This window comes from Carassius auratus, chromosome 31 (assembly GCF_003368295.1).
Source record: "Carassius auratus strain Wakin chromosome 31, ASM336829v1, whole genome shotgun sequence".
NCBI classification, from domain to species: Eukaryota; Metazoa; Chordata; class Actinopteri; order Cypriniformes; family Cyprinidae; genus Carassius; species Carassius auratus.
In genome coordinates, this window is record NC_039273.1 from 8690461 (window position 1) to 8717487 (window position 27027).

At 36.5% G+C, this 27027-nt stretch overlaps 1 protein-coding gene across 2 annotated transcripts; it reads left to right on the top strand.

Annotated features, from left to right (window-relative positions):
- Positions 1 to 414: 414 nt before the first annotated feature.
- On the top strand, positions 415 to 21059 carry LOC113050464 (RNA-binding protein 10-like). 2 transcript variants are annotated; one of them, XM_026213434.1, is made up of 23 exons: positions 415 to 496; positions 1181 to 1290; positions 3126 to 4629; positions 4990 to 5079; positions 5455 to 5524; positions 6623 to 6696; positions 9702 to 9773; positions 9876 to 10164; positions 10249 to 10406; positions 10489 to 10589; positions 10758 to 10821; positions 11031 to 11097; positions 11234 to 11298; positions 11405 to 11528; positions 12387 to 12487; positions 12582 to 12866; positions 12988 to 13134; positions 13949 to 14020; positions 14253 to 14489; positions 15464 to 15538; positions 15752 to 15828; positions 15926 to 15977; positions 20541 to 21059. In XM_026213434.1, exons 2-23 carry the CDS (start codon positions 1244 to 1246, stop codon positions 20631 to 20633), a joined length of 3864 nt encoding a protein of 1287 aa, XP_026069219.1. In that variant the 5' UTR covers positions 415 to 496; positions 1181 to 1243; the 3' UTR covers positions 20634 to 21059. The 2 variants fall into 2 exon arrangements, with proteins under 2 accessions (XP_026069219.1, XP_026069220.1); XM_026213435.1 differs by having other exon boundaries at positions 12390 to 12487.
- The last annotated feature ends 5968 nt before the right edge of the window (positions 21060 to 27027 follow it).

Consider the following 27027-nt stretch of genomic DNA (forward strand, 5'->3'; position numbering starts at 1 on the left):
TTGGACAGTGTATGTTTCCATTGTGGTTCTTATTTCTGGTCTAGTACTAAATTTAAATAGAACATTTTGCACGAAGTCCATTACCTATTGTCCCCTGATTCACTGCAATTGCTAATTGAGTATACATATACATAGTGAATGTGTAATGGATTAAATAATTATAGCTGCAATAAATATCCAATTACATGTATAATGCTTTAATTTATAATGTATAGTCTACAATGTATACAATTTATAGTCTATACATTTTTTTTTTTGACGGACAGATTCTAATTACATTTGGCATGTAATCCTTTAATATGGCTATATATATATATATATATATATATATATATATATTTTTTTTTTTTTTTTTTTTTTTTTTTTTACCGAGTCTTAAAACTACAACTCCAGTAAGCCCTCATTCACCGGAAACGGAGTATATGCTTTTCCGCCTCTTTTTGTCCGGAAACCTAGTTCCAGACAAATAACCTGCGGAAAGATCTCTACAAACTAGGTGAGACGTCTTAAAATGCCTTTACAGACGTTAAGGTGAAGAAATAAGCCACTGTTATTCGTAGCTTTTTGTAAATTAAAGATACGAAAATACGAGAAAACGTTTCTTTCGTCCAGGAAATGTCTTGATTGAAAGCTAATAATAGCACGTTAGCCTTCTTTTATAAAGGCAGGTTTATTAGACTAATAATGCAATACTTGCCTTCTTGTTAATATATATATATTTGAGTACTCAAAATGAAATGATGCTTATGTTTATCAATCTCTCAAACAACGGTGTATTTGACATCTGATTTTATTTAATCGCATTTAGTTCACGTTACTCACATTAGCCAGACGTATTGTGTTAGCATGACGCTTTCACATTCACAACGTAACTTGCTTTTCAATCCGAAACTGTCAGTTCCAATCTTGTGATATTATTTTAAACGATTTTATAAGCTCTCATCGTGTTGTAATGCAAATATGAAACAGTTAACGTTCATTTGATTGCATTTTATCTCTAGAGAGTGTAACGGTTAATGATTTATGTAACTTAGTGGTTTCGATGAAAAAAGAAAATACCGTTATTTTCGAATTATTTGTTAGAATGATGCTTTAACGCCAGGACGTTTAGCGAAGTTACAATATAATAAGTAAATTAAGTGATGTTTAATGATAAAGTATTATTTATTGATTTCCCAAGTGAAACGACGTTCTGCACGCGAAACTCGTGCTAAAGAAGAGTTTCGAGGAGAGGAGGAACACGATGTGGAACGGTTTAAGACCTGGACCACGAGGAGGAATGCCCTTTCGGTAAGAGATCTTAAATTAAGTACAGTTCTAAGACCATATACTTTACCAAACACAATGTACTGTGTTCCTACGGTTTTCTTACTGTGGGACACGCAACGTAAAACTTCAGATCAAAACTAAATGGCAAACCTAAAATAGCTCAAATTTATCGCACCTTAAATCCATTGTGCATGTCATATTTAAAACTATCTAAAGTTGTAGATTTTGTCACATGATATAAGAAATCTTCAATGAAATTTGTCTTCATAAAATCATGGCCACAGTGTCAGTGTGTTCAGTTCAATTCAATTTTATTTATATAGCACATTTAAAAACAACCATGGTTGACCAAAGCACTTAACAAATATGATATGATATGTAAAATTGATAGCCTGAATGCACTGTAAGTCGCTTTGGATAAAAGCGTCTGCTAAATGCATAAATTTAATTTAATTTTTAATATAACAATGTCCAGGAAAAATTTAAATAAAACGTCACACACAAACAAGACAAATACAGTAAGAACATCACAAAGTCTCAGCTTGAAATAAAAGCAGGTGTGCTTTTAAGTAATGACTTAAAAATTCCAACAGTCTGAGCAGTTCTTATGTGTACAGGCAAACTATTCCTGAAAAAGCTTGGCCACCTTTATTTTTTAACCTAGTTTTCAGAACATTGAGGTGCTGATTGGATGACCTCAGTACTTTAACAGGAGTGTGGACATATAAATACCCAGGCGCCTACCTATTTAAAATCTTAAAAATAAACAATAAAATATTGAAATCAATCCTGAAGCAGACAGGAAGCCAATGTAGTGAAGGTAAGACAGGGGTAATGTTCTCATACTTTAGTCCCATTTAAAAGACGAGCTGCTGCATTTTGAACTGTAAGCATTGATGAGATGATTTATCCAAACCAACATATAAAGAGTTACAGTAGTCTAGATGTTATAAAAGCTTGTAAGTTAAAAAAATAAATACAATAAAATACTTATCCCAGTTGCATAGTTTATATTGTGAATTGCATTCACTAAAAAGTTGACAATTCACTTTCTGTACTTGATTTACATACACCTTCAATTACATATAGGCCTACATGTTTTCATTTAATAAAAAGCAGTAAGTGATCACTTGGTTTAGATTTTTTTAAATGCTTAAATTAGCAATGTTTTTTTTTATAGGCAAACAAAAATCATGTTTTTTATATTTAAATGTAAACATATATAGACATATATCGGCTTTCTTAAAAATTGACAATATCAAGATTTTTTTTTATCTACACAAGCACTAAAATCCCCAAGACGACCAAACACAACAATCTCAGTCTTATTTTCATTAAGACAAAGAAAGTTCTTATCCAGCCATATTTTTAAATCTCTCAGGCAAGTAAGTAATGACAGAAATGAAGCTTTGTCATTTGTTTTGACATGCAAATAAATGTGTACATCATCCACATAACAGTGGTGATATTTTGCTTTCTAAAAATATAACCCACGGGCAGCATATACAAAGAAAACAACATAGGGCTCAATACTGACCCTTGGGAGACACCACAAAAAAGTGTGTCTTCCAAGACGTAATAAGAAAGAATCTACAAAGAAGTGCAAATCTTATACACTATTATATTTTATGTTGATTGGTTTTATTTTAAAACTTGCAATGATACTTGGGATAGTCTGGGCCACAAATGATGCATTTGTTTTATCTTTCATTGCCCAGAAAACAATGGACACATTTCGTGACCGCATTTGATGGAGCAGTATTTGAAGAATGCAGCCTCTGAATTGGGATACAGCTTGTCTTGTGAAAAAGAAAATAGATCGCTCTTTTGCAGTAATGTTTTTGATTTTATTGCAGTGGCGAACCTCGCGGAGGCATGTTTGAAGGCAGAGATGGCCCAAGACCTGACTTCAGAGGTCGAGATGGCATGAACATGGACAGGTCACCTATGGACATGAGGCGGTTCGACTGCCCACCTGATATGAGAGGACGAGACATGGGTCTTCATGACCCAGGAAGAGAGCCTGCTCGAGACTTTTTCAGACCTGGAGATGAAATGGAAATGAATTTTCGAAGGCGCTTTGAAATGGATCAGAGAAACAACCTTCAGAATCCTCCAGGTTTTATGGGTCAATCCAGGCCTCCGATGGATATGGATGGCAGAGACATGCAAGGTGGTAATATGAGGGGTCCAGAGGACAGATTCATGAATATGAGGGAGAGGGAGAGATTCCAGATGGATATGCCTGGGCTTCCCCCCATGGACATCAGGAGGAGACTTGCTATGGTGGCTATGGGTGGAAATGGAGATCATGGGGACATGAGAGACAGGGAGAGGCCACGGATGGGTGGCATTGATGGGTTCAATATGGACATGCCTCCCAGAGACAGACCGATGATGGATTTTGACAGGCGAGGTGTCACCCCTCCAATTATTCCAAGAGGAAGGTTTGAATCTGATATGGATCTGAGAAACCGCATGGGATCCTCCAATGATTTCAGAGAGCAGCCTCCTCAGATATTTCGAGACCATGATGGCCTTCCCATGGATATCAGAGGAAGACCTGAAGTTCCTTTGGGTCGTGGTGGCCCAGAACCCATGATCAGTGGCGATGAGATGACCCTCAGAGACAGAGAATTCCCAGAGCCGATGGACAGTCCCATGGGCTTCAGAGGGAGAGAAAGTGAATCGCTCTCAGACGAGTGGCACGAGCATGGCATGAGAGACCGTGACCCGCCGATGATGGGCAGAACGCCACCACTTTTCCCGAGAGAGATGAAAGACAAGTTCTTCTCTAACCATGGAAAAGATGTGGACTTTGGAGAAAATTCCCAGTTCAAAGACCAAGACAGGCAGTCTGGGTTTCTGGGAAAAGCTGGCACAGGCTTTAATCGATCAGAAAGAGACTGCAAAAATATTCCTAGTGATTTCCCAGTCAGAGATCCAACTCAGAAGCCCTCACTTCTTCCACCGGTTCCCCCTCTAAATGCCAAAAGTAGAGATGGAGATAAACTCTGGCCAGGTGACCGAGATGAAAAGCCTGACAGAACTGCACCAGCATATTTCCGAGACAAGAACCAGTCAAATCGAGAGCATCATTTCGCCAGTGATCGAGTGCCCTTTAAGGGATCTAGTGACATGGCTTTAGATCAGGGACCACAGAGAGAGAGCTTGTCAAGGCCAAAGGAACCCCAGACTAATAGAAGTGAGCGTCAGGATCAGGATTATCGAGACATTGATTATCGCACCAGCTCAGGACGCAAATATGACTACAGTCTTGAAGATCTTCAAGGACCCGAGAAAGACATGAAGGAATCCAAACTTGTTCCAACTCAACGACCAGACGACTCTGGTTCTCAGGTTAGAATTTGTCTATTGTTTTTCTTTAATGAAAAGCAAGACAAGTTTCTATTCAACTTATTTTTTCCAATAAGCAGTATGTATATAAATTAATGTTTTCCGAATAAACACATTTATTTACTCTCTTGCCTTTTCATCAGCTTAATACTTTTTATTCTCAGTGGGAAAATAAAACAACAGAAACTTATTTTCAGATTGGATGGTAATTCATGTAAAAGTTAGTATAACATTTCTTTTCACAGCTCATATAATAGCTTGTGGACTAGTACAGAAAACGTAATGTGAATTCAAACGCGCTAGCACAGATTGACTTGTAAATTATCCAAATGTTTAAACTCTACTGTGAATTTTGAAATAAAGGACCAGGATTACAGGAGTGCAAGTGTTCAGGATCAAGTCTCAAAGACAATTGCCATCTCTGGAATTCCTAAAACTGCCACAATGCAACAGGTAAGCAAGATGTAATTATTCAGACTTTGGTTGTTTACATACTTGGTAACACTTTATTTTAAGGTGTTCTTGTAACACATTTTACATGTACTTACTATTATAATAACAATTAATTATGCATAATTACATTCAAATAGACCTAAGCCAAACCCAAATCCTAACCCTAACTATATAATAAGTACATGTAGTTAATTAATGTTACTCAGTACTTCTTTGTATAATTACACTGTAACAAGGAGACCTTAAAATAAAGTGTAACCACATACTTAAAAAAGAAAAAAAAAAACATTTCTTTGCATTCTAAAACCAACACCGTCAGTTACCTAAATGATTGTCAATGTAAATTTGACATCAGTTATTTTTTTTCTTTCATAGATTCTGGATGCTTTTGCAGTCCGTGATGGTGTTCCAATGCAGGGCATGAAAATAAGGGATGTTGTGCCAGGTGAGATTTTGTTCGTTGTAAACATTGATGATCGATTCGCAACCACATCGCTATTCGCTCTCTGAATCTTACGCTCACTGTCTCTTTTACATCGATTGTACTTTCTGCATCTAAGACGCTTTTGTTTTCTAAAGAAAATGTTCATCAGTATTTCGAACATGTTACAGGATCTCTTGTTGTCCCTTTTCCCAATGTTCTTGTTTGGGAGGATGAATTTTCCCTGTGCAGCTTCCATCTTCAAAGTGGCATGCGCTTAGAGGGAATTTTGGAATTTCTTAAACGTGGTTACCTTTTTAAACAAGCCATTAACTGTCGAAACACACATACCAACTGCCACAACTTTGTGATGTGAAATGTCACTGCAAAATATTCCTCTCTGGGTTCAGCTGATAAAGGTTTCAGTGTTTTTTTTTGTTCTTTTTTTTTTATATGCCAGAATAGTTTATTTTCTTCACAAAAGACTTTGTCATTCAGCTAATATGCTTTTTGATGTTCCATGGAAAACCTGAAAATATCCGGAAATGTAAAAGATTTTTATAAATGTTGGATGAATATTATAAATATAATAAAATCATTCTTTGCCAGTGTCTCCACAAGTCACAGGAAAAAGAAAATTTTAATATGCTGTATTTAATTAGAGAATTATCTTTCATTCTTTAAAGCATCTTTAAATTTGCAGTGAAGAGAGCAACCTCTTCAGATTTAGTTGTTTTTTTCCAGTTAATCCAATTATATATTTTTTTGTGTGCTTTTTTATTGTTTTAACTTTATTTTTTTATTTTTGAAAGTTTGTTGGAAAATAAACATGGGTCTAATATAATGTGTTTTAGATGTTAGATGTGATTAGATAAGCCTCTTTCTACTATTATTATTTTTATAAATTTTTATAAATGTATGTCTTGGCCTCTGAGTTGAGGCTACTACGATTCTTCTCGATTGAATTCAAACAATTAAAAGCTGTTAATGAAATAAAATGTGACCGCAAATTCGATTTGTGATGTCCTGTGAAACGAACCACTGCTTTTTTCTCTTGAAAAGTCTCCTATTTACCTGCAATAACTAACTCAAACCCATCTGTATTTCAAATGCTGTTCCCAGGTTACAGCTACGATATGGCCTATGTGGAGTTTTTAAACCTCGAGGATGCTGTCCACTTCATGGAGTCCAACCAGGTGGCCCATCCTCGTCATTCTACAACGGCTCTGTCTGCTAACAGGAAGAAGGCTTGGGCCTGGGGAGGGGGAGGTGGCTGGGCTTTGGGTGGAAATGGGGTAGATGGGACATGAGACCTCCAAGGGAACATTTTTCCCACTTATTAATCATGACCAATTTAACCACGCCACTTAGCTTGCAGCATTAACTTTTAGACGTAGCAAGTGAGTGTAGTAGTAAGGAATCCGCTATTCTTTGATGATCGCCATAGGTGTGTTAGCTGATTGTGCACAACCTTTACAATTCGCTGTTTTTAACTTCTTATTCAAAAGAATTTATAGATTTATGAATAGATACTGATTTGGAATTGGATTTGCATCTATGCAACAACTTGTGCAACCTTTTTCTTCAACTCTCAGGTGGTAGTACACCAGACCCTTGATATTTCATTCATTGTTTTGAACAGTATAATATTTTATTTCCCTTATTTGACCATCTCGAGGTTATGATCTTCCGATCACTTTTTACTTGCTCCCACTGGCATATTCTGAAGTGGCAAAACTAAACATTCTTCTTTGGCCTACCTTTATTTTCTTACATAATAGTGATTCAGCATTGGATTTGCAAGATTGCAAATGCTCCATGTATCTTCCTTTTGTAGATTTTCATGATGTGCTGACCTAAAAGGAACGTGGTAGCTGAATTTCTGATGAACAGGTTGTTCTGTGGTTGTAGGTAAAGCATTATGCTGTTATGCATTCTTCACCAGCAACAATCAGTATTATTCTTGTGCTGGGTCAACACTTATCCCTTATCCTTCATTCTTATGGAATTACAGAGTTCCTGAACTCTTCTCTTTGGTTCCGCTTGCAGCCTGAATTTTCCATTCTTCTTTCAATGGATTGTGATTTAATCATCTTGAGTTGGGGTGTTTTATCGCTTCCAGCACAGCAAGCTTGTTCTTTTATTCCTGTTTACTCCATCTTGACCAACTTCATGGTTGTTGAATAGCTGGATGTATAGTGAGATCCATGGTGATGTTTTTTTAGGATAATCCAGACTTTGATAATTGGGACTTGTTTGTACTAGTAGTATTTTGACATTTCTAAAGAAACTTGCACTATAAATGTAAGGCGAGTACAGGAACTAGAGGTTTGCTTGGGTTGTGTTGTGCTGAAACTTGAATACCATGTGGTTTGCACTGGTTGTATTATTATAACCCCCCCCCCCCTCCATTTTCTTAAATATCTGACAAAGTACCTTTCAGAGAAGAATCTTGCTCCGGGTTCTTGTTTCATCCGGAACTAGTTTCTCTACTTGCCAGCTAGCAGGATAACTTATCTTGTTTTTTTTTTACTTGGTGAGACCCTTAAAAACAAATTTCTACAACAAGTAACTGCGACAGTGATGGTGGGTAAGATGTCATAAAATGTTGATCACATTACATTGTTAGGTCATTTACCTAGAATGTTCTTTTCACATAAATGCTGAAGATCCCGTACCAAAGTTGTCCAAAAACAGTATTTTTCTTTGATCAGGCATGAACTGGGATTTTCACAGTGGGTCAGTCAACTTATGGACTGTATTTTGAAACCTGAATTTTTTTTATGAACAAATATATATATATATATATATATATATATATATATATATATATATATATATATATATATATATATATAGTAAAAAGAGAAAAGCTTGGTGTCCTAGTATAGATAGAATGTCACTGCTGTTTTGACTCTCCATTGTTAAAGTGAATTGCGATCTAGCGGTTAACTTTTTCCAAGCTGCTCTCCTCTTACCTGTCTGCTTAATTTTTTCACTTGAAAGAAGCCAGACTTTCTTTATTCATCCTGTTACAGATGAATTTGCATTTATTTGTGTGGTGAATATGCTTCTCATATGTACATTGACATTTCTAGTTACATTTTTCAGTTATACTTTGAGGTTAGCATTCAAATTAAAGTGCTAGTACATAAACAGCAGCCATATAGCCACAATATTTTACTTTAATTTTCACGCTTTAGTATTTAAAAAAGGTAGCTGAAAAAAAAACCCAGCTAACTTAATCCAAAAATGGTCGTAAGTAAAGCCCAGGGGTCCATTCTTCATACATCGCTTAATACATCTGAGATGATTTGACAGATGCTAGATCTTGTAATCTTGATAACTGATCTCTGGCTAGTTTGGTTCTTCAAACAAGTTAGCAGATTAGATTAAAATATCTGGATTAAGTTATCTGAGATTACTCTGTGTTGTTATGTTCATTGGAAAGGGTAGATGAATGATACTCAGCCATGATCAGCAATGCAGTGATTTGCTGGTCGCAAAACAGCAATGTAATGACATCATATAATTAAGATCAAGGTAACAGCCAAGTGAGCAAAATGACAATTGCATTTTTTTAATGTCATGATTTTGTAATTGGCCATTCACTTAATTTTGAAGTTGATTTGCTATACGTGACAGGGTTTAAATGAATTGTGCGTCATAAAAGCAAATTTATGCACGGCTCAGACTGAGACAAATTGTACTATAATAAAATAATTTTTTTCCTTTATGAATAAATCTCTGAGTAAAACTATCATGTTTATTTTTGTAGATTTACACATTTCAACTTTTCTAAATAACTTTTACATTTTTTTTTATTTTTATTTTTTTATAAATTGGTTTAAAAAGTACTCTTGTAAGAAAATAACAATGGTTGGGACAGAGTTTCAGTATTACCTTCACTTAAAACAGTGCAGAGCAGGTTTGAGCTAACAAACTTGTTGCTATGACGGCAACTCCAGGATGAGCTTCGAAGAACCTAACAGTCCTGGATCATGTCAGATCATCTACAATAAAATCCAGCTAACGGAGTAATCCACGTACGAAGAACAGACCCCAGATCAGATCTGCCTGTGTTTATGCCCTCAGATGGGCAAATAGGAAATACCTTTTCTTTTTTGTTGTTAGGTTGGGTTGGTGTTTTGGGGAAGCTATCTGTTACTTAACATTGAGAGACTCTCTTCCTGTTTTCTAGGGGTCTGTTAAGGTTGGTGACAAGACTGCTCTGCTCAAATATATTCAACCTGACAAAAATGTGAAAGAACAGGTGAGTTTCCTCTTTGGTAGATCTTAATATGTATTGATCTTAATTATGATGCAACGCATCTATTAGTGTGATTGACATCCTTACATTTATTTTGGATTGCAGCATCATGATCCACCAGCTAACGCCGCTCCAGCCAGCGATGATGGTTTGTTACCGAATCCAGTCCAACCACTGAATATAACGGAGGATACCGATACCAAGCCTGTGCAGGATCCTGTCTCTCAAGGTGTGTGGCAGAGAAGCTCCAACTTGACTCCTGAAGCATGGCAACAGCAAGTGGACCAACAGCTACAACAGCAGGATGTGGTGCAACAGGCAGAGGAATGGACCAATCAGAAAGCATCTCGCCAAAAACTGCAGCACTCTGATCCAGTCTTCAAGGAGAGCAAGAGTAAGTGATGTCAGCTGTGAATTAGGGAAACGAGTGAACAAAAGTAGGATACAGATTGTTCTTAAGTTTCATGTTTATTTTCAGCAATGATTATTAAGAACATTTTGCCTACCACCACTGTGGAGACCATTCTGCAAGCACTCGATGCATTTGCATACCTGGATGAGCGCAATGTTCGTCTGGTCAAAGGGAAGTCACCTGGATCCAAATGCTTCTGCTTTGTTGATATGGATTCACATGAGGTATTGTACAGATACCTCATTCTAACTACAATTTAATTGTCTTTGATGAATTGTTAATGATAATGTTCACTTCTATATACAGCATGTGACACGATTGGTGGAGCTGCTCACCAAACCCCGCCCTATCATGATTGATGGGGTTAGAGTTTATGCTGAGGTCGCCAAGCCTTTGAAAAACCAAAAGTAAGTCTCATCTTTGTCGGGATATGTGGAAGTAATGAAAGAATTTATAAATATTCTAGTTTCAGTTCTTACTTAAAGGAAACATTTCATAAATCCTGAGAGAAGAGATTTCAGTATGTACTGTGGTTGTTACATGAGGTTTGAATGTAATTCTTCCTTTCCCTGCAGCTATAGGAGGGAAAATGATAAGTCAAACACTTCTCTCCTGGGTTTCCCTCCAGATGTTATGATGGTAGGTAATTTCTTTAACTTTAAAGGTTAAAGTTATCTCTGTCTTTTAACAGTATTTTAAAAATGAGAAAATGTCAATATGGTTGAATTTCACTCAGTCTAGCATAATTTTTACATATGAAAAAATTTGCCCAGGTGAACACAATAACATGTTTAATGTGAACGATCCTTCTTGTCATCATATTTTTTATATCTATTTTTCAACATCAGTTTCAGCAGCCACAGCATTATCCTCAGCCTTCTCATACAACTATGGGTGTTGCACCTACCATACGAGGTATATGGTTTTTAATTATATGATTATTGTAATTGTAGCATTATTTATTTATATATATAATATGTATGTATAAATTCATTTAAAATTGATTGTAGCATAATATATTAATGTATGTGTTCTGTGGGACTTCCTGCAGGTGACCCAATGGGAGCAGATGCCACGTTGTCATCAGCTGCAATACCGACTTCAAGCTTAACACAGGTGGTTGCCTTTTTTTTATACTAGCAAAAAGGCACGTTTTTTTAAAAGACGTTTTAGCCAGGAGAGATTGGTTTTGGACTGTAAAAGACTGTCTGGCTGTGTGCAGGGTGTGATGTATTCTGAGACAACGGCAATGGTGCAGTCAGTCCAGACAGCTGAGCAGCAGACTGCAGCTTTATCTGACACTGCTCTTCCCGGTGCTGAGGAGTCCATTGATGGATACAGCTATGGTATGCCACTGTTCAGTTAAAGATTACAATTTTTTGTTATTGTATATTTTAGGGATGTAACGATTTGATTGACGATTCGATTTTCTCACAATTTATTCTAAAAAAAAATTAGATTTAAGACCAATTATAAATGAAAAATGTACTTTTCTTATTGCTTGGACAAAATACTGCACATTCCTTTGAGAAACAGAAATGTGTAAAATAACAAAACTAAATAGAAATTTTAAAACCAACCCTAAATTTAATTTAAGAAGACAAAAAAAATCTCTTCATATAAACAAAGGATACTTTTGCTCTTTCCATTCAAAATTAGAGGCAAACACTGCATTTGAATCTTTACCTAAACAAAGATGCTGAATACATGCAGCATGATACATTTTTTTAAATCTTAATTAGATTGCATAATTTGAAATTTTAAAACAAAAACAGAATGCTTTGAATTTAGTTCTGTGATACTATACTAAATAAAACGTGCACGAAATAGAGAGCAGAAGCTTGGAATGAGATGCAGATTCACTCGCTGACACCAGGTGGCGCTTATGAAACAGCAGTGATTCCGTGGTGACAGCTGTAAACAAAACAGTGCTTATGAATGCTGCTTTAATATGAATTATACAGAAATGAGATGAAAATATAATCGAAAATTTTCTAAAGACTCTTCCCCTCAGAGATACATTCATATAAGCTTCCACCCCCAAATGTAGCATCTCAACCGATTTGAACCGTCACATATTTGTATGGACTTTCAACCGGCTCGTGGTGAATTGTTACATCCCTAATATATTTATTTATATTTACAGTATTCAACAGCCCTAGTTAAGGATTCTAATTGATCGGATAATTGTATTCTTGTTACAGCAGGATCTGAGGCTCCAGAGTTGTCAGCCTTCCTTTACGATGCTACATCAGGCTTCTACTATGACCCTCAGACTACCCTGTACTATGATCCCAACTCAAGGGTATGTATAGAAATAGTCCTTTGAGTCTCCTGAATTTGTAATAATTAATTAAATACAATTTACAATAACTTAATGTTTATTTTTTCTTGTGAAGTATTTCTACGATGCTCAGAATCAGCAGTACCTGTACTGGGACAGTGCCTTAAAGACCTACATCCCAGTCCAGAGCTCTTCGACTGAAGGTCAAGAGCTGGCCCCTGAAGCTGCTGTTCCCATGGCAACTGCTGCTGAGGTTATAGCTACGCCCATCACAGAGGAGGAAGTGAAGGCAGTTACAGAGAGCGTGCCGGAGGTGCAGGTGGAAGAGGAGCCTGCCCCACGTGCAGAAAAGAAAGAGAAGGAAAAAGAGGAAAAACCAAGAAGTTTAGCAGCTTTTAAGGTTTTAACATCATAATTGACTTCATCAACATCATAACATAATTTGCATCACGTTCAGTTTTTTATTAACAACAGCAAGCACTGTTTTAGATCTGTGTTGTAATTTCGGATCTAATCATCAGATAATGAAAGACATGGAGCGATGGGCCAAAATCCAGAACAGGCAGAAAGAAATTGTCCGATCTCCTTCACCTCTTCTAAAGTCTGGAGGAGATGACCAAAGACCCTCAAAAGCTGCTGATGCGGCCTTTGCAGTCTTTGAAAGGAAGGTCAGATCGATTATTATAATCTTTTTTTTTTTTTTTTTTTTTTTTTTACCCCTTCAAAACAAATTAAGCAACATACTTATTGCTATTGCTTATAATTAGAATTAAGAATTTAAATAATCCCCAAACATTACATATCAAGTAACTGTAGCACACACTCTTTTGACATGAACGCTGCAAATGAGCTCATTAACGAGAGGTGTTTTTTTTTTTTTTTTTTTTTTTTTTAAACAAACAAATTCTATAAGAATCCAGAATACCCTAGCAGCCACATAGCAACATTTTACAAACTACCTGGAACACCTTAGTAACCCCCTGGCAACCTCTCACAACACCCTAAGATTTTGGCAACAAGTTTTGTTTTTATGGCTTCTTCAGAAAATATCAAAATCTATTGTTTATTATACTTCCCAGAGTCAATAATCATTACCCACCATATAGAAAAAATTGGGTTGCATGTGTCATGCTCTATATTAAATGCATCAGCAAAATATTGTAATGCTCTATTTTTAGTCATATGGAGTGTTGTGGGTTGCAATGTCCCATAAATTAAGATGGACTATATTTGAAATCTCTTAATTTCTCTCTCCCCTCATATAATTTCACTGGCACTCATTAAACTTGATATCTAAACATTTTTTTTTTCACTTCTAACCTCTTATTAGCATCCTTAACTTTGTAATTGTTTATAAAGTAAGGGAAATGCAATTAAAATTCAGTATTTTTAAGTCTGATCCTACCCATCAGTCATCTATAACAGCCTGCTAAACCTTAGCTACGATCCTTCTTATTCCATATGGTTCCCTTATTCATATAGGTCACCGGTGCAGATGAATTATTCAAGAAGCCTCTTGCTCCGCCAAAGCAAAAAGACGAAAAATCATCAAAGGTGAGAGTTTACAGTCTCCCTATCGACAGCACACACACACACATATTAACATGCACACAAACACACTTCTGGGATTCAGTCTCAGTTTTCCTAGACAGCTAAAAGGGCACAAACATCACCCTGACCCTGATTGATACAAGTTATTTGATTACCCACACTAAAGCAGGTTTACTGTGAGTGTAGATTGTAGATCAAAGCAAAACTCCCCTCTCTCCCTCTTGTGTGTTGGCAGCGACCCATGGGCTCTCTTGGAATGCTGGCAGCCGACTACGGGGCAGGCAGCGATGAGGAGGAGGAAGAGAAACACGAGAAGCAGGAAGCTGCACAACCTGCAAAGAGCCAGCCACAGGCGGACGAGAAGGAAGACAGGTTGACAGATTGGAAGAAGATGGCATGTCTTCTGTGCAGGAGGCAGTTCCCTAATAAAGACGCTCTGATTCGCCACCAGCAGCTCTCAGACCTGCATAAGGTAACAAATCTCTAAAAGAAGCTCAGTGGGTGTCATGGGCAAAAAAAAAAAACAGAATGCAGGGATCGGGTTTTTACAGCTTGTTTGCGTGGCACATCTGCACACAGATATGGTTATTAGGTCATAAAATATTTTTAATACTACCATATTTGTATTTAACATGATCATGATTTAATAAAGCTGTAAATTAAGCTTTAATTTCAACTGTTATTCACACAGAATGTACGAATAAATTACATAAACTGAACAAAGAACATTTACATTATCACAGACCATTATGAATGACTTTTAAATTCTCAAAAAACTTAAAAAGAAGCTGTCTACATTATGAAATGAATATTTTACATTTTACGTATATCTGCACTCTGTTGTTTATGATGAGAGAATTTGCGAAAGTGCAGAATTCAGTTTGTGAGCACGCTGAGCAAATCTCGGTCTTGTCTTAGCGCCTCTGATTGGTCATTGCATTCATAAACCCAAAGGAAGTGTGTGTGATTGCTTATAATGTGGACCACTGTAATAATAATAAAAAAAATGCTAAAATAAAAAGCTGATAATCAACAGTTTTTATTTCAGTTTCACATTATTAACTTTATTATGCTTAAAGAAAATTAAAATAATTGTCATTAATGTCTTCACCCTCATCAATGGAAATCTTATACCGTATTATAGTTAGTCGATCTTAAATGGTCAGTTCCTAGGACTAAAAGTTCCTGTTACAATTGATCCAGGTAATTTCGGTGGGAAAAATGCGGCTGTACACACACACGCACACACACACACACACGCACACACTGTATATGTACTGTATGTGTGTCCACATGCATTTGTGTGTCATTGTAGCATTGTATAAATATATTTTAATCAGTTAATATTTTTGTATATGAATAACATAATTGAATGAACTGGATTGTTTAACAATTTGTGGGTCAGGTTTTGACCTCTTCTTTATTGTTTTTGTCTGTTTATTTTAGCAAAATATGGAGATTCACCTAAAAATCAAAAGGTCAAAAAGAGAACTCGAAGCTCTAGAAAGCCAGGAAAAAGAGGTATACTTTTTTGTCTTTCATCAGTTATGCACAGTCCTCAGCATAAATATGTAGACCCTCTCCAAAATATCTGTCATATAAGTAAATTAAGCCAATTTTGTTTAAATAAAGGGTTGCAGAAATGAGTACATCCTTCCAATAAATATTCTTCTTCTTTTCAAACATACTCTCCATTGTTATGATAATTCTTTCTCATTTTAAACCCATCCATAGATGAAAGTGAAACAACCAAATGGTTCACCTGAAGCAAAAAGAAGAAAGTCACAAAACACATGGGCCGGCAGCTCAAGGTTTATGATTTTCTGAATCCTAATACATTTCATTTAAATTTGGCATTGATCTAGAACCCCCATTTCTTAAATGTGGCATGTTGTGTTGTTGTTGCAGGGGCAGTCATAAAGGCAGCGAAAGACCAGGTTTGGGTTTAGAGACTGCTGAGGTGAGTGTCTGTTTCTGAACTGCAGCATTTGAGGGTCACAGGGTTTCCATGGAGCACTGACTTTTAAAGCATCAAGAGTCATTCAATTTTATTCCTATAGGCATTAAACATTTTTAGATGGTTTTGAAGAAAAATTATATTACCAGTTTATTTGAAATATAGCCTTCTAATTCATGACTTTTCAATTTGCTGTCGCAAAATATGTACTTTGGTGTGATATACATTCCAAGGGGATGATTTGTATATTACAAATTATTTAAAATACTAGGGCTGTAGTACTCGAGTCCGGTCTTGGACTCAAGTCCGGACTCGAGACATTTTTCTGTCGTCTCGGACTTGTCTCGGACTCGTTGAATTTGCACTCGGACTTGTCTCGGACTTGGCCATTGGACTCGCCAAGTCTTCTAGTTGGTCTTGACCGAGTCCAGCAAAAAAATAAAATAAAAAATTTCTCCTTCATAACAAAACCACATTTGCATGATGTCACTACTGAAAACGTGTGGAAAACGCTAGGCGCGCCGCTCTCCTTATTTCCAAAGCACTCTGTAGCCTGCGCTTGCGCTCCAGTGGCGTCTGCTGTTGCTGGGCAACCATGACCCGCTCTCCATGATGACGCAGAAGTTTCAGCAAAGAATAAATGGAATTCCAGCACTTAAAATCACTTGCAGTAGCTCTGCTAATAGATTCATTTAAAAAATGGCTATCCTTGTACAACTATGATCATCTGTTTCTCCATCTTGCCTTAGCTTTCAGTATTGTTCCGGGAAAGGATGTGCATGACCAGCAGTGCACTTACTGCGACCTGAAAAGTTTAGATGTTTCTAATTTAATTTTCTACCTGTTAGATTGTGTTTTATTTACGTCTACACCTAGATAGCCTTTTTTTTTTATCAATAAACGCGTATTAATGTATAGCCTTATGCAACAATTACATATGTAAATTTTAAAAACTTTATATATGACATTACATATTTACATTTTCATGTAACAGCCATAGGGGTGTCCATGGTTAACCGGTTAACCGATTAACCGTTAAAAATTGCGTAACCGAGTGAAACATTTTGCTCGGTTAAGTGACGTCAATGGCGTGCATTGAATTTAGTTGTAATACATTTTTGCACCACCAGAGACCGCCAGAGTGCTCCCAGACATTTGTAATGTCCACAAGAAGAATTCATTTTTCTAATATGAAGCGGGCAAAAAAAAGTACAGCGTTGGAGCACTTTAAAATTGAGAGTGACGGGGCAAAATGCAAGTATTGCAATACAGTGCTTAGATATACTTCAAGTACAACCTCGTTGTTGTAATCTCAACAGCCAACACCCGGGCATCATTAGGCCGGTCAGGACTCACTGGATGCGTGGCGATGAGCGAAAGCATCTCAGCTGCGTGGCGTGTCTGTTTTTAATTCGGCTCCCATGTTAACAGGTTAGAGCTTGCCGACTGCCTGCGTGAGACGCGCGGCTCAGGTGCGGCTCGACGCGTGCATGCTAGAAATAGAACTGACGCCTTGTTGGAAGCGTTTCCAGGCAAAATATAATAGGAAAATATGTTTATATGTCATTTTGTACACAAATACATATTAATTCATGACATTTTGATATTTGAAAGTCTATAGGTTGACATAAATTCAGATATAAATGTAATTAAAAAAAATAATTATCGATTTTCAAATATTGTATCTGTCAAACATATCATAGTCATAGCCTTAGCGAGGCGGCCGCGGAGCCTGCTTGTTACCTTCGCCGAAACACGGAAAGTTACATAACCATTACTAGAGCCTGTTCCTTTATAACATAGCCAAAGGTCGGTGTATATTTGCTTTATACATTTTAGGCTTATTCTCAAATACAGATTGTGTTAGTGGGCGGGATTATTAGGTAGTTTTAATAGGACAGTTTGACCGGTGAGATTAAATTTTGTCGGACTTTTTTTTTCTTTTTTCTTTTTTTTTGGCCAATGTCTGGAAATTACCGGACAACGGAAACCCTGGCGCACACTATGGTTAACCGATTATTAACCGCTAAGGGCCTCGGTTAACGGTTAATGAAAAACTTGAAAACGTGCAGCCCTAAACAGCCAGTATTTGTATCTGTAACAATCACAATTGTTTTCCTATCTGCATTCGGATACAACATCGTACAGTTACTTGATAAGACTGTTATGACTTTTTATATATTTTTTCGTAGTTATCACTGAACAAGTATGTCGTGTTAAACTGAAATAATTATTAATTTCTAAAATATTATTTATCATGCAAGCAGAGAGATGTCATGACAAACGTGTCATAGTGATCATTTGAACACGACTGAATCCATTCAATGCACACATTCTCATTACGCAGAACACTTTGAGCGAGTCTTAATGTTAATGAACTTCACTAAACAGATGTGTGTGTTCCGCGCAAACCAGCAAAAGGTAAAGATGCAAACATGTAGGACAAGTAGACAATGTATCCGTATCGAAGCTGATTATTAGCCTACTCTTGAGAGAGAACTGATTTGGTTTTTGAGAGACTGAGACGCGCAATGCAGCTGTTTGATTGTTGAGCACGCTGTGCTTATTCCATTCATTCGTATCATGGTAGCCTAAGCTTTCAATATTTGCCTTTTAAATATATGCAAATAATATAACGTGTAGCTATGATGTATTATTATAGGTAAAATTACTCTTGCAACGCTCTGATTTCTGAGAGATAAACAGAGAGGCGACAACAATGCGGTGTTTGATTTGCTCTCTTTTCACTCATAAAGTTTACATTCATTCACTTCTGGCGCTGATGCCCTGGCTCACCTGTTATCTAGCAAACACCAGACTCTGTCAGCTTTAGCCGAGTATTCAGGCAGAATTATTCCTTGAGCGTTATTCGTTTTTTAAGCCATTATCCGTGCCATTCCGAATAAGGTATTCGGCTTCAGGCACAACCCTAATTATTACATTACATATTTTATTTTTACATGCAACATAGATAAGATCATATAGTAACAGCTCCACGCAATATTGTAATTCTAAAATTCACGTCGTACTTGCAAACACTTTGTATGCATTATGGTTAATGCATGCTGGAGTAGTCGATTGTTTCCGACAGAGCTCGACTAGTCTATGCAAGCACTAGCACAGTATGACAAAAATGTTGCTGTATTTATGTGCGCATGTCCAGTAGAGCCAAACGTATCCATTCTAGCCTTGCTGCGCGCATTTGTCATATCCCGAGCTTTGCGTGTGTCTGTGCACTGTGCCAATTAGGCATAGTCATATACATTTTTGACCACAGATATAATGTCAACAAAAAATAAAGTACATAAAAATTATTTGACCTTACATTTCCAAACTTTGTTTGTTTATCCAAGTTTAGCTCCCAGGGTCGGACTGGGGGTAAAACCACTCATTAGCAAGGCCCCAAAGGAAGAGAGGGCCCTTGAAAAGTATGAATCTGAAATATATATTTTTTACCTGGATATTTTCATGGGTGGGGGGCATGGGGACCCATCAGGACTGCCTATGCATAGGGCCCAGGATCTTGTTTAACGCCCCTGTTAGCTTTAACCCTAATTATACACACTTGAACCTAATCAAGCTCTTACTAGACACACTAATCTTCCAGGTGTTTTAAGGCCAGTTGGAGCTAAACTTTTCAGAGTTGTTACTTTGCACATGCTTTTTGATCATTACAAATAATAATGTAAAATGATTTTCTTAGAATAGGAGATATGCTTTCTCTCGCATCACAAACATTATCAGTAGTTAAGTATGTGGTCTTGAAGAGGACCCTTTTTTCTTTCATTTGGACTCGGTCTTGGACTTGGACTCGAAACTTTTGGACTTGGACTAGACTTGGACTCGAACCTCTTTGGACTCGGTCTTGACTCGGTCTCGACTAGTCCTGGACTTGGACTTGACTTGGACTCGACAAAGCCGGACTTGACTACAGCTCTATAAAATACTAAGCTTTTGATTGAAGGAGGAATTTTTAGCATTACTATTCCAGACATCATATTCTTTGTGCAAACCATAATATATAATCAGTTATTTTAAACAAATACTTTTATTCAACACGGACACATTTAATTTATATAATTGTGGCAGTAAAGACATTTATAATGTTACGAAAAGTTTGATTTCAAATAAATGTTTAACTTTCTATTAATCAAAGAACTCTGAAAATGTGAAGCAGAAAAAAATGCAATATTGATAAGAATTATTAATAATTGTGTACCAATAATTATGGATTATTACAGAGCAGCAAATAAGCATATTAAAATGATTTCTGAAGAATCACGTGACACAGAAGACTGGAGTAATAATGCTGAAAATTCAGCTCTGATCACAGCAATAATTTACATTTTATAATTTATTCACACTGAAAACTGTTATTTTAAATGTAAATGATATTTTATAATATAATATTTATTACAATCACTGCAGCCTTGGTGAGCAGAAGAGACTTGTTTCAAAAACAAAAATAAAGGCATTAAAAAAAGCCATAAATACAATTTGATGAGACATGCACAAACACTGGGTTCAGTGGTTTCATTCTCATCTTTCTCTTGTTTCTTACCAAAGCGGAAGAAGAAGGAACCCGTCGTATGGAATCATGCCACGTACAAACAGGCAGTTCGGAAGGCCATGTTTGCACGTTTCAATGAGTTGGACTGAAAAGGAAATGAATGAACAAAAAGGGAATTTGTGAATATACATTCATGCACACACAAGTGTGGTGTGGTGTGGTCCGTTGGGAGCTCATTCCAGGATTTAATCTGTGAACTTATACAAAATTCCTGGAGGAGCTTGTTATGCCTAACCCCTCATTCTGTGGTGGTGTGTGTCTGTATAAAAATTATTAATTCTTTCCTAAAAGCCAAATGTACTCTTATGTTTAATCATCCTCTTTGTAGCTCTATTTTTCAGGGCTTTTTAAATATTTCCTCATTTGATAATGTTATATCATGTTTTTTTCTCTTTTTTTTAATGTAGTAAAATGTATGTTATTTCACTTGTAAAAAGAAATATTTGAGTTAAGGCGATTATACATTGTAATTTGTCCTTGGGTCAATAAACTGCCTCAACGTGACTGTAAACATACAATTGGTCTATTGTATTTTATAGATTTTTTTTTTTTACTAATTTATCTTATTTTTTACTACTTGTGGCTTTATTAAAAGTTTCACTAAAAGAGGATGGAGCCTGTTTTCTACGCACTCCTCCCAGGGGTGCCTTAGGATAACCAGAGGCTCCTGAGCTACAGCATTATGGTAGGGCTAAGTACGTGTGTGTGTGTGTGTGTGTATGTATATATATATGTATATATATATGTGTATATATATTTGTATGTGTGTATATAAAGCTTCCTGACAGTTATTTGTCGATTTTTTTTCTTGTTCAATTTACAGTTAACATTTACAATGCTGATCTGCTTAAAAAAAAAAAGAGAATATGCTAATTCAGTCTTTGCCAGAAGGTGGCGCTTGAGGAGAAGCAGAATTATAGCCTTTACATAAAGTAAACACTGTTATAACAGGCATTATACAGATGATTTCACATCATTAGTACATTGAAACTATCACTTGGATTAATGTGGGCTATTTGCTGGTAGCGAACTGTGTTTTCTGTTTTGAAACATGCCGCGCTTGTGTTTAATTGATTAAATCAGAATAGCTCTCATGCTAGGCTTCTTTACTAGCGCATTGTGCATTGCGGCTCACAATATATCAACTAGTCGTGGAATCAGACTAGTGGGGAAGTCGTGGTCTAATGGTAGAGCGTCGGACTCCCAATCGAAGGGTTGTGAGTTCGAGTCTCGGGCCGGACGGAATTGTGGGTGGGGGGAGTGCATGTACATTTCTCTCTCCACCTTCAATACCATGACTTAGGTGCCCTTGAGCAAGGCATCGAACCCCCAACTGCCGCAGCATAAATGGCTGCCCACTGCTCCGGGTGTGTGCTCACAGTGTGTGTGTGTTCACTGCTCTGTGTGTGTGCATTTCGGATGGGTTAAATGCAGAGCACAAATTCTGAGTATGGGTCACCATACTTGGCTGAATGTCACTTTCACTATGTGTGGGGGAAACCTTAACTGAACCATTCACAACGTACTACAAGCTGAAATTGAGTGTGCGAGTTTGTTTACAGAATGCTGTTGTCAAAGCTTCAAACTCCCATATATACAAATTATAATAAAAAAATAATAATTTACCTGCAGCCAGCAGAACCCTCACAAGTGTAGGCTAAAGCCTGTGCGTTAATGTACCCCTGCCTCCTCCAGGTGGCAGAATATAGCTTACTATTTCAATTTCACATTAAGCCGCACCTCAGAGATGTCTAATGCTGAAAGAATGAATCTACTCATGCAGTCAGGAATTTTGTCGATACTTCATTAAGCTTTCTCCCTTGGCTTTATTTTCCATTTTCTTGTGGTTCTTTTATAGCCGAGTGCCTCGAGGTAAACTTGAAAGTGATGCGTTGACAGTACGCCGTGCTTTACTTCACTGCATGCACAGGCAGAGATTACATTTGACTCGATCTAAAAGTTCTGCATCCTTCACTAAACCTTTTAGCACTTTGTCATAAAATGTTGAAATCATGTTGTTTGTTACAGACGGTAAGCTTTGTGCAACATGATTCCTCATGTTCTAAGCACCCAACTCATTGCCTTACATATTAACATTTAAATACATTTATGTGCACAACTTTAACTTGAAGTGTTTGTTTGGATGAAGTTCTACAGAAGTCAGCGGCAAGTAATACATCAGCAGAGCCTGCAATAAAGATCCCTCAGCCTGACATTCAATGAGTGTTTGATCCTTTTTTTTGGTGGACAAATAGTCTCTGTCCATTTAGTTTGAGCCCGTTGAAAGAGAGGAATGTGGGCTCTCATACTGTTTGTTTTGGTCAATCATGCTTGAAAGATTGATCAGGCGTAGAACCATAAAGACAAAAAAAAGAAGAATGCACCCCAAAAATGTTTTCTCCAACCCTCCCTAAATAGCAGATAAAAGCTGATAATGCCCGTGTAAGGATAATATATGGACACAGCAGAGCTGAGACTAGCTCTCCACAGAGCAAATTTTAGGACTCTGTTCTTTATCAGACTCTTCTTTGATGTGTAAATGGCTGTTGCCTGTAGTCATGGTATAATGTAGAGCGTGTCACAGGTCAGCTTGCTTTCCTTCCTCCTCATGGTTTTGTCATCTGTAATTGCTTTTTAATAAGTCATTCTTTAAAAGAAAGCTTGCAAATGTCCGTTTCAGCCTGCTTCTTTTGAAGCGGAGGACTTTTGTCATATTGGATCTTCTCAGAGTTTGTTCCCATACATACTTCTTGGCCTGTTTCGGTGTCTGTGGTTTAAAAAAGTCCAGTAACCTTGTCCCAGAGGGAGATTTTTAAGATTATCCTTTAGCTGGCAGTGTGAAATTATACAGTTAAAAAAAAAAAAAATTCAAATCTGTAAAGAATTTGCCCAGACATTTAGCAGTTCACAGGTAGGATAGTTGTCCTGAGTTTAAACTCAGAATTTCTCAATATCTTCTTAATTTTAATAAATACATTTAATATTAGTTATAAGTTTAATAGTACTTTAATCATTGATGTACATGCTAATAAGCAATAGGAGTCTGTAAAATCCTGCACAGCTTTGATTGGTGTGATGCTTTTTAGAATGGGTGGTAACATGTACATTTTAAAAAACACCAATGATTAATAAATAGTTAAATGTATTAAGTGTCATAAACTGTTATTCTGACAAGTTAATTTAACATTGATTTTGTGTTAGTATGATGTAGATATCAAGGTCTGCATTAAACTTTTGCATTTCATTTAAAAAGTTTCACTTTTACTTTAATAGGTAATAGAAAACAGTATGATATCAGTTTTAAACTTAAGTGAATATTTCCCTTATATTTTAAAAAAAATTATACAAAGAAAAGTTGCCTTTGTGATGACTTATTTTTTTTTACTTACAAAATATAAAATCGTCTGTATAGATAAAATATATAGCTGCCTCTGGTTTACAATAAACATTTTAAATTGCAAAAATAAATTTCCAAGTGCTTTTTTCTAATTTTCCACCTTTATTTTTTTCCATGTCTGACACGTCAGCAACACACCACACTCATTACTGAAGAGCACATCAAATTACCTTTGACCTTCAGATGAGTCTAGACCATTAGTGGAGATGCAGAGGGGCCGGTGAGGATGAATGTGGGGGTCTGAGGTTTTGTACCCACTGCATGTGCAGTGTCCTCAGGGGCAGCAAGACTGAGTGTGGAAACAGTGCGGGGGACCTCATTATCTCCAGCCAAATCTGCTTCTTGCACATAGAGCAGGAGCTTCATGGGGTCTCTGACCAGCCTTGAGATGACCTTCAAAAAATACGCTATACAGTAAGTGTGCAGGGACGGACCGATGATAAAGAGAGGAAGCAATTATTTTAGCTGTAATTCATAGTTTAGGATTAGGATTTCTTTTCTACTTAATAGCCTATGGTTGTTTTGGTATGTGTGTGCTTTGTGTATGCTTGTGTTTTTTTCACTATGGCACAATTTTATTGTACATTCTCCGAGACTATTTGGATATGAAAATTATTCTGTTTATTTATTTAAATTTTTTATATATAATTATATGAGCTGGGAGCCAGAGTCATTGAATGATTTCTTTCATTCCCCAACCGTCAGCTCAAACATGGAATGAAACTCTTAAGAAAAACCCACAAATATATCCATTTAATAAGTAGCCTACTGTGCAAATGTTTACATTCGCTTGGGATTTCAAGAAGACCGCAAGTTTATTTTGCTGAAATGATCCCACCACAATGTGTAATTAAAATTATATCAGCACAATCTCACTACAGTAACCACCAGGACTCTTGATGTTGAAATTGCTTCTTGCCATAATTTTTTCTATTGGAAATAATGGTACAATTACAAGTACATATATATATATATATATATATATATATATATATATATATATATATATATATATATATATATATATATATATAAATAAATGTCAGAATTTCATCCAAATTTCTGTATTTTTTCAGCATGTACTAGATTTGAATTTGAACTTTTTTTGTTGTGAATGTTTAGTATACATTCTCAGCATACTACATCCGCCTTGTTATATTGGACATGAATCTCATTTAACCTAGTTTGTACCAATAAGAACTGCAAAAATCATTTACTCCTTAAATAATTTACAAGTATAACATTTTGCCACCATGAAGAACTTCTTAATATCATATTATAGCCAATCATTTATTATGTGAGTGACAAGTCACATAAAAACAAATCCAACTCTCTAACCATTAGGCCACGACTATCAGATTGTATCATATTATAACTGTAGCTAAAGTATTTGTATCAATACTGGTGGCCTTTTGCCCCATGCTGGTGAGCCTTTACACCTGCATCCCCCCTCGCCACCTCATGCCATTAGATGATTTTTAAACATATAATGTTCTATCAAACATGTTTTACTATTGAAGTAGTGAAAAGCTGATTTTCCTATAGCACATTGTACTCTTTGCATATTTGGATGTAAGGTGGGTTTCAGGTTCACCTAATTTCTCTATGTTTGAGAATCGGTGAATAAAAGAGGATCAGATCAACATCACACCATGGCTTATTGTTTGGTTGCATTTCAGTGCTCATATCTGTAAAATTTCACTTTTTTTCTGACATTTAATTTAAAGACACCCTGTTATTCAAATCCTTTCCCACAATCCATTTCCTTGTACAGTTGGCTTCAAAAACTGTGGACTGTGATTAAGAAATGAATCAAGTCTTTGGCCAATTTGTAAGCAGCCTTCTGCTATGCAACATAACTTATAACTTATTTCTTTAAAACATATTTATTGTTTTTTTTTTTTTTCCAGTTGTTATCAGCTGGTTTTATTGCAGCCATCATGAGGACTTGTAATAGTTTCTGACTCCCTCATAAATCAGAATATTTGCAGTTATTGCCCCAGCTTTGTTCTCGTAGTCCATTTTCCACAACTGTCAGCTTCATTTAGGCATAAATATAGCAGTTTGCGTTTACCATGCAATGTACGACTGCTTATTTGGAATATGCTGATACATTTTTGCCTCAGATGTATATACGTCTCATTTCTGAGTTTATTAATGAGACGCTTTGACACCATACATACGTCACTGTCAGACAAGTTGCAAACAATAGGCAGTGATGGTTCAGTAATTTGTTAAACGATGCTTTGACGAGCAAATCATTTTTACTTTTGACACGTCTGTCCTTTTCCTAACCGCATGCTGCCTTCATTTCCACATTCATTCTCAGGTTCTTTGTCATAAAGACAGCCAGTGTCAGATCTCATGTTTGTCTCATCATACTAGTATAGTGTCATCCCACAGTTCAAGACTGATAAATGCTAACAAACCTAAATAACTTTCTTTGTGCATCCTGGCTGTTGACACCGGCCTTTCAGCAAGTTTTTAGCCACGTTTAGCCTTTTGGAATCAATTGTAATCTTCTGTGACAGGAGATTAATGGCACCATCTCTCTAGTTTTTACTAGCACCATCAGGGAAGAGTGCGAGGCTAAAATGAAGGGGAGGACAGGAGAGAATGAAGGTCTGCAGTCTGTCATCATGCCATACTGGAATGAGTTTGGGTGAAAGGGTTCCGCAAAAACATTATGAGAGATGTATGGATTTTTCACTCTTTTGTTCTCCCCCTTCTATCTGTTTGCTCTCAGTAATCTGTCATTCTGTCATTTACCGGGGGTAGAGATGTCTGTCTCGCTGGCCTACAGAGGTATAACGGGGAAATTAAAGGTTGTTCGCTCTGTTGGATCTTCAATTCTTGTTTTATCCAGTTGGTCCCTTTTTCTCAATTTTTTCCTACTTAACTCTATCATTTCAATTGTTTAATTGTTTTATTTGATTTAATTTATTAGTTTCCAAACCATCAGCATGAGAAAAAACTCAGGAAATCTCTATTTAATAGAAAAATGTTTCTGAGCAGCCACAAGTTTATTTAATCAAAAATTATCCTATACCAACCCATAAAAAATTTAAGCTGGTTTGCTGGTCTCC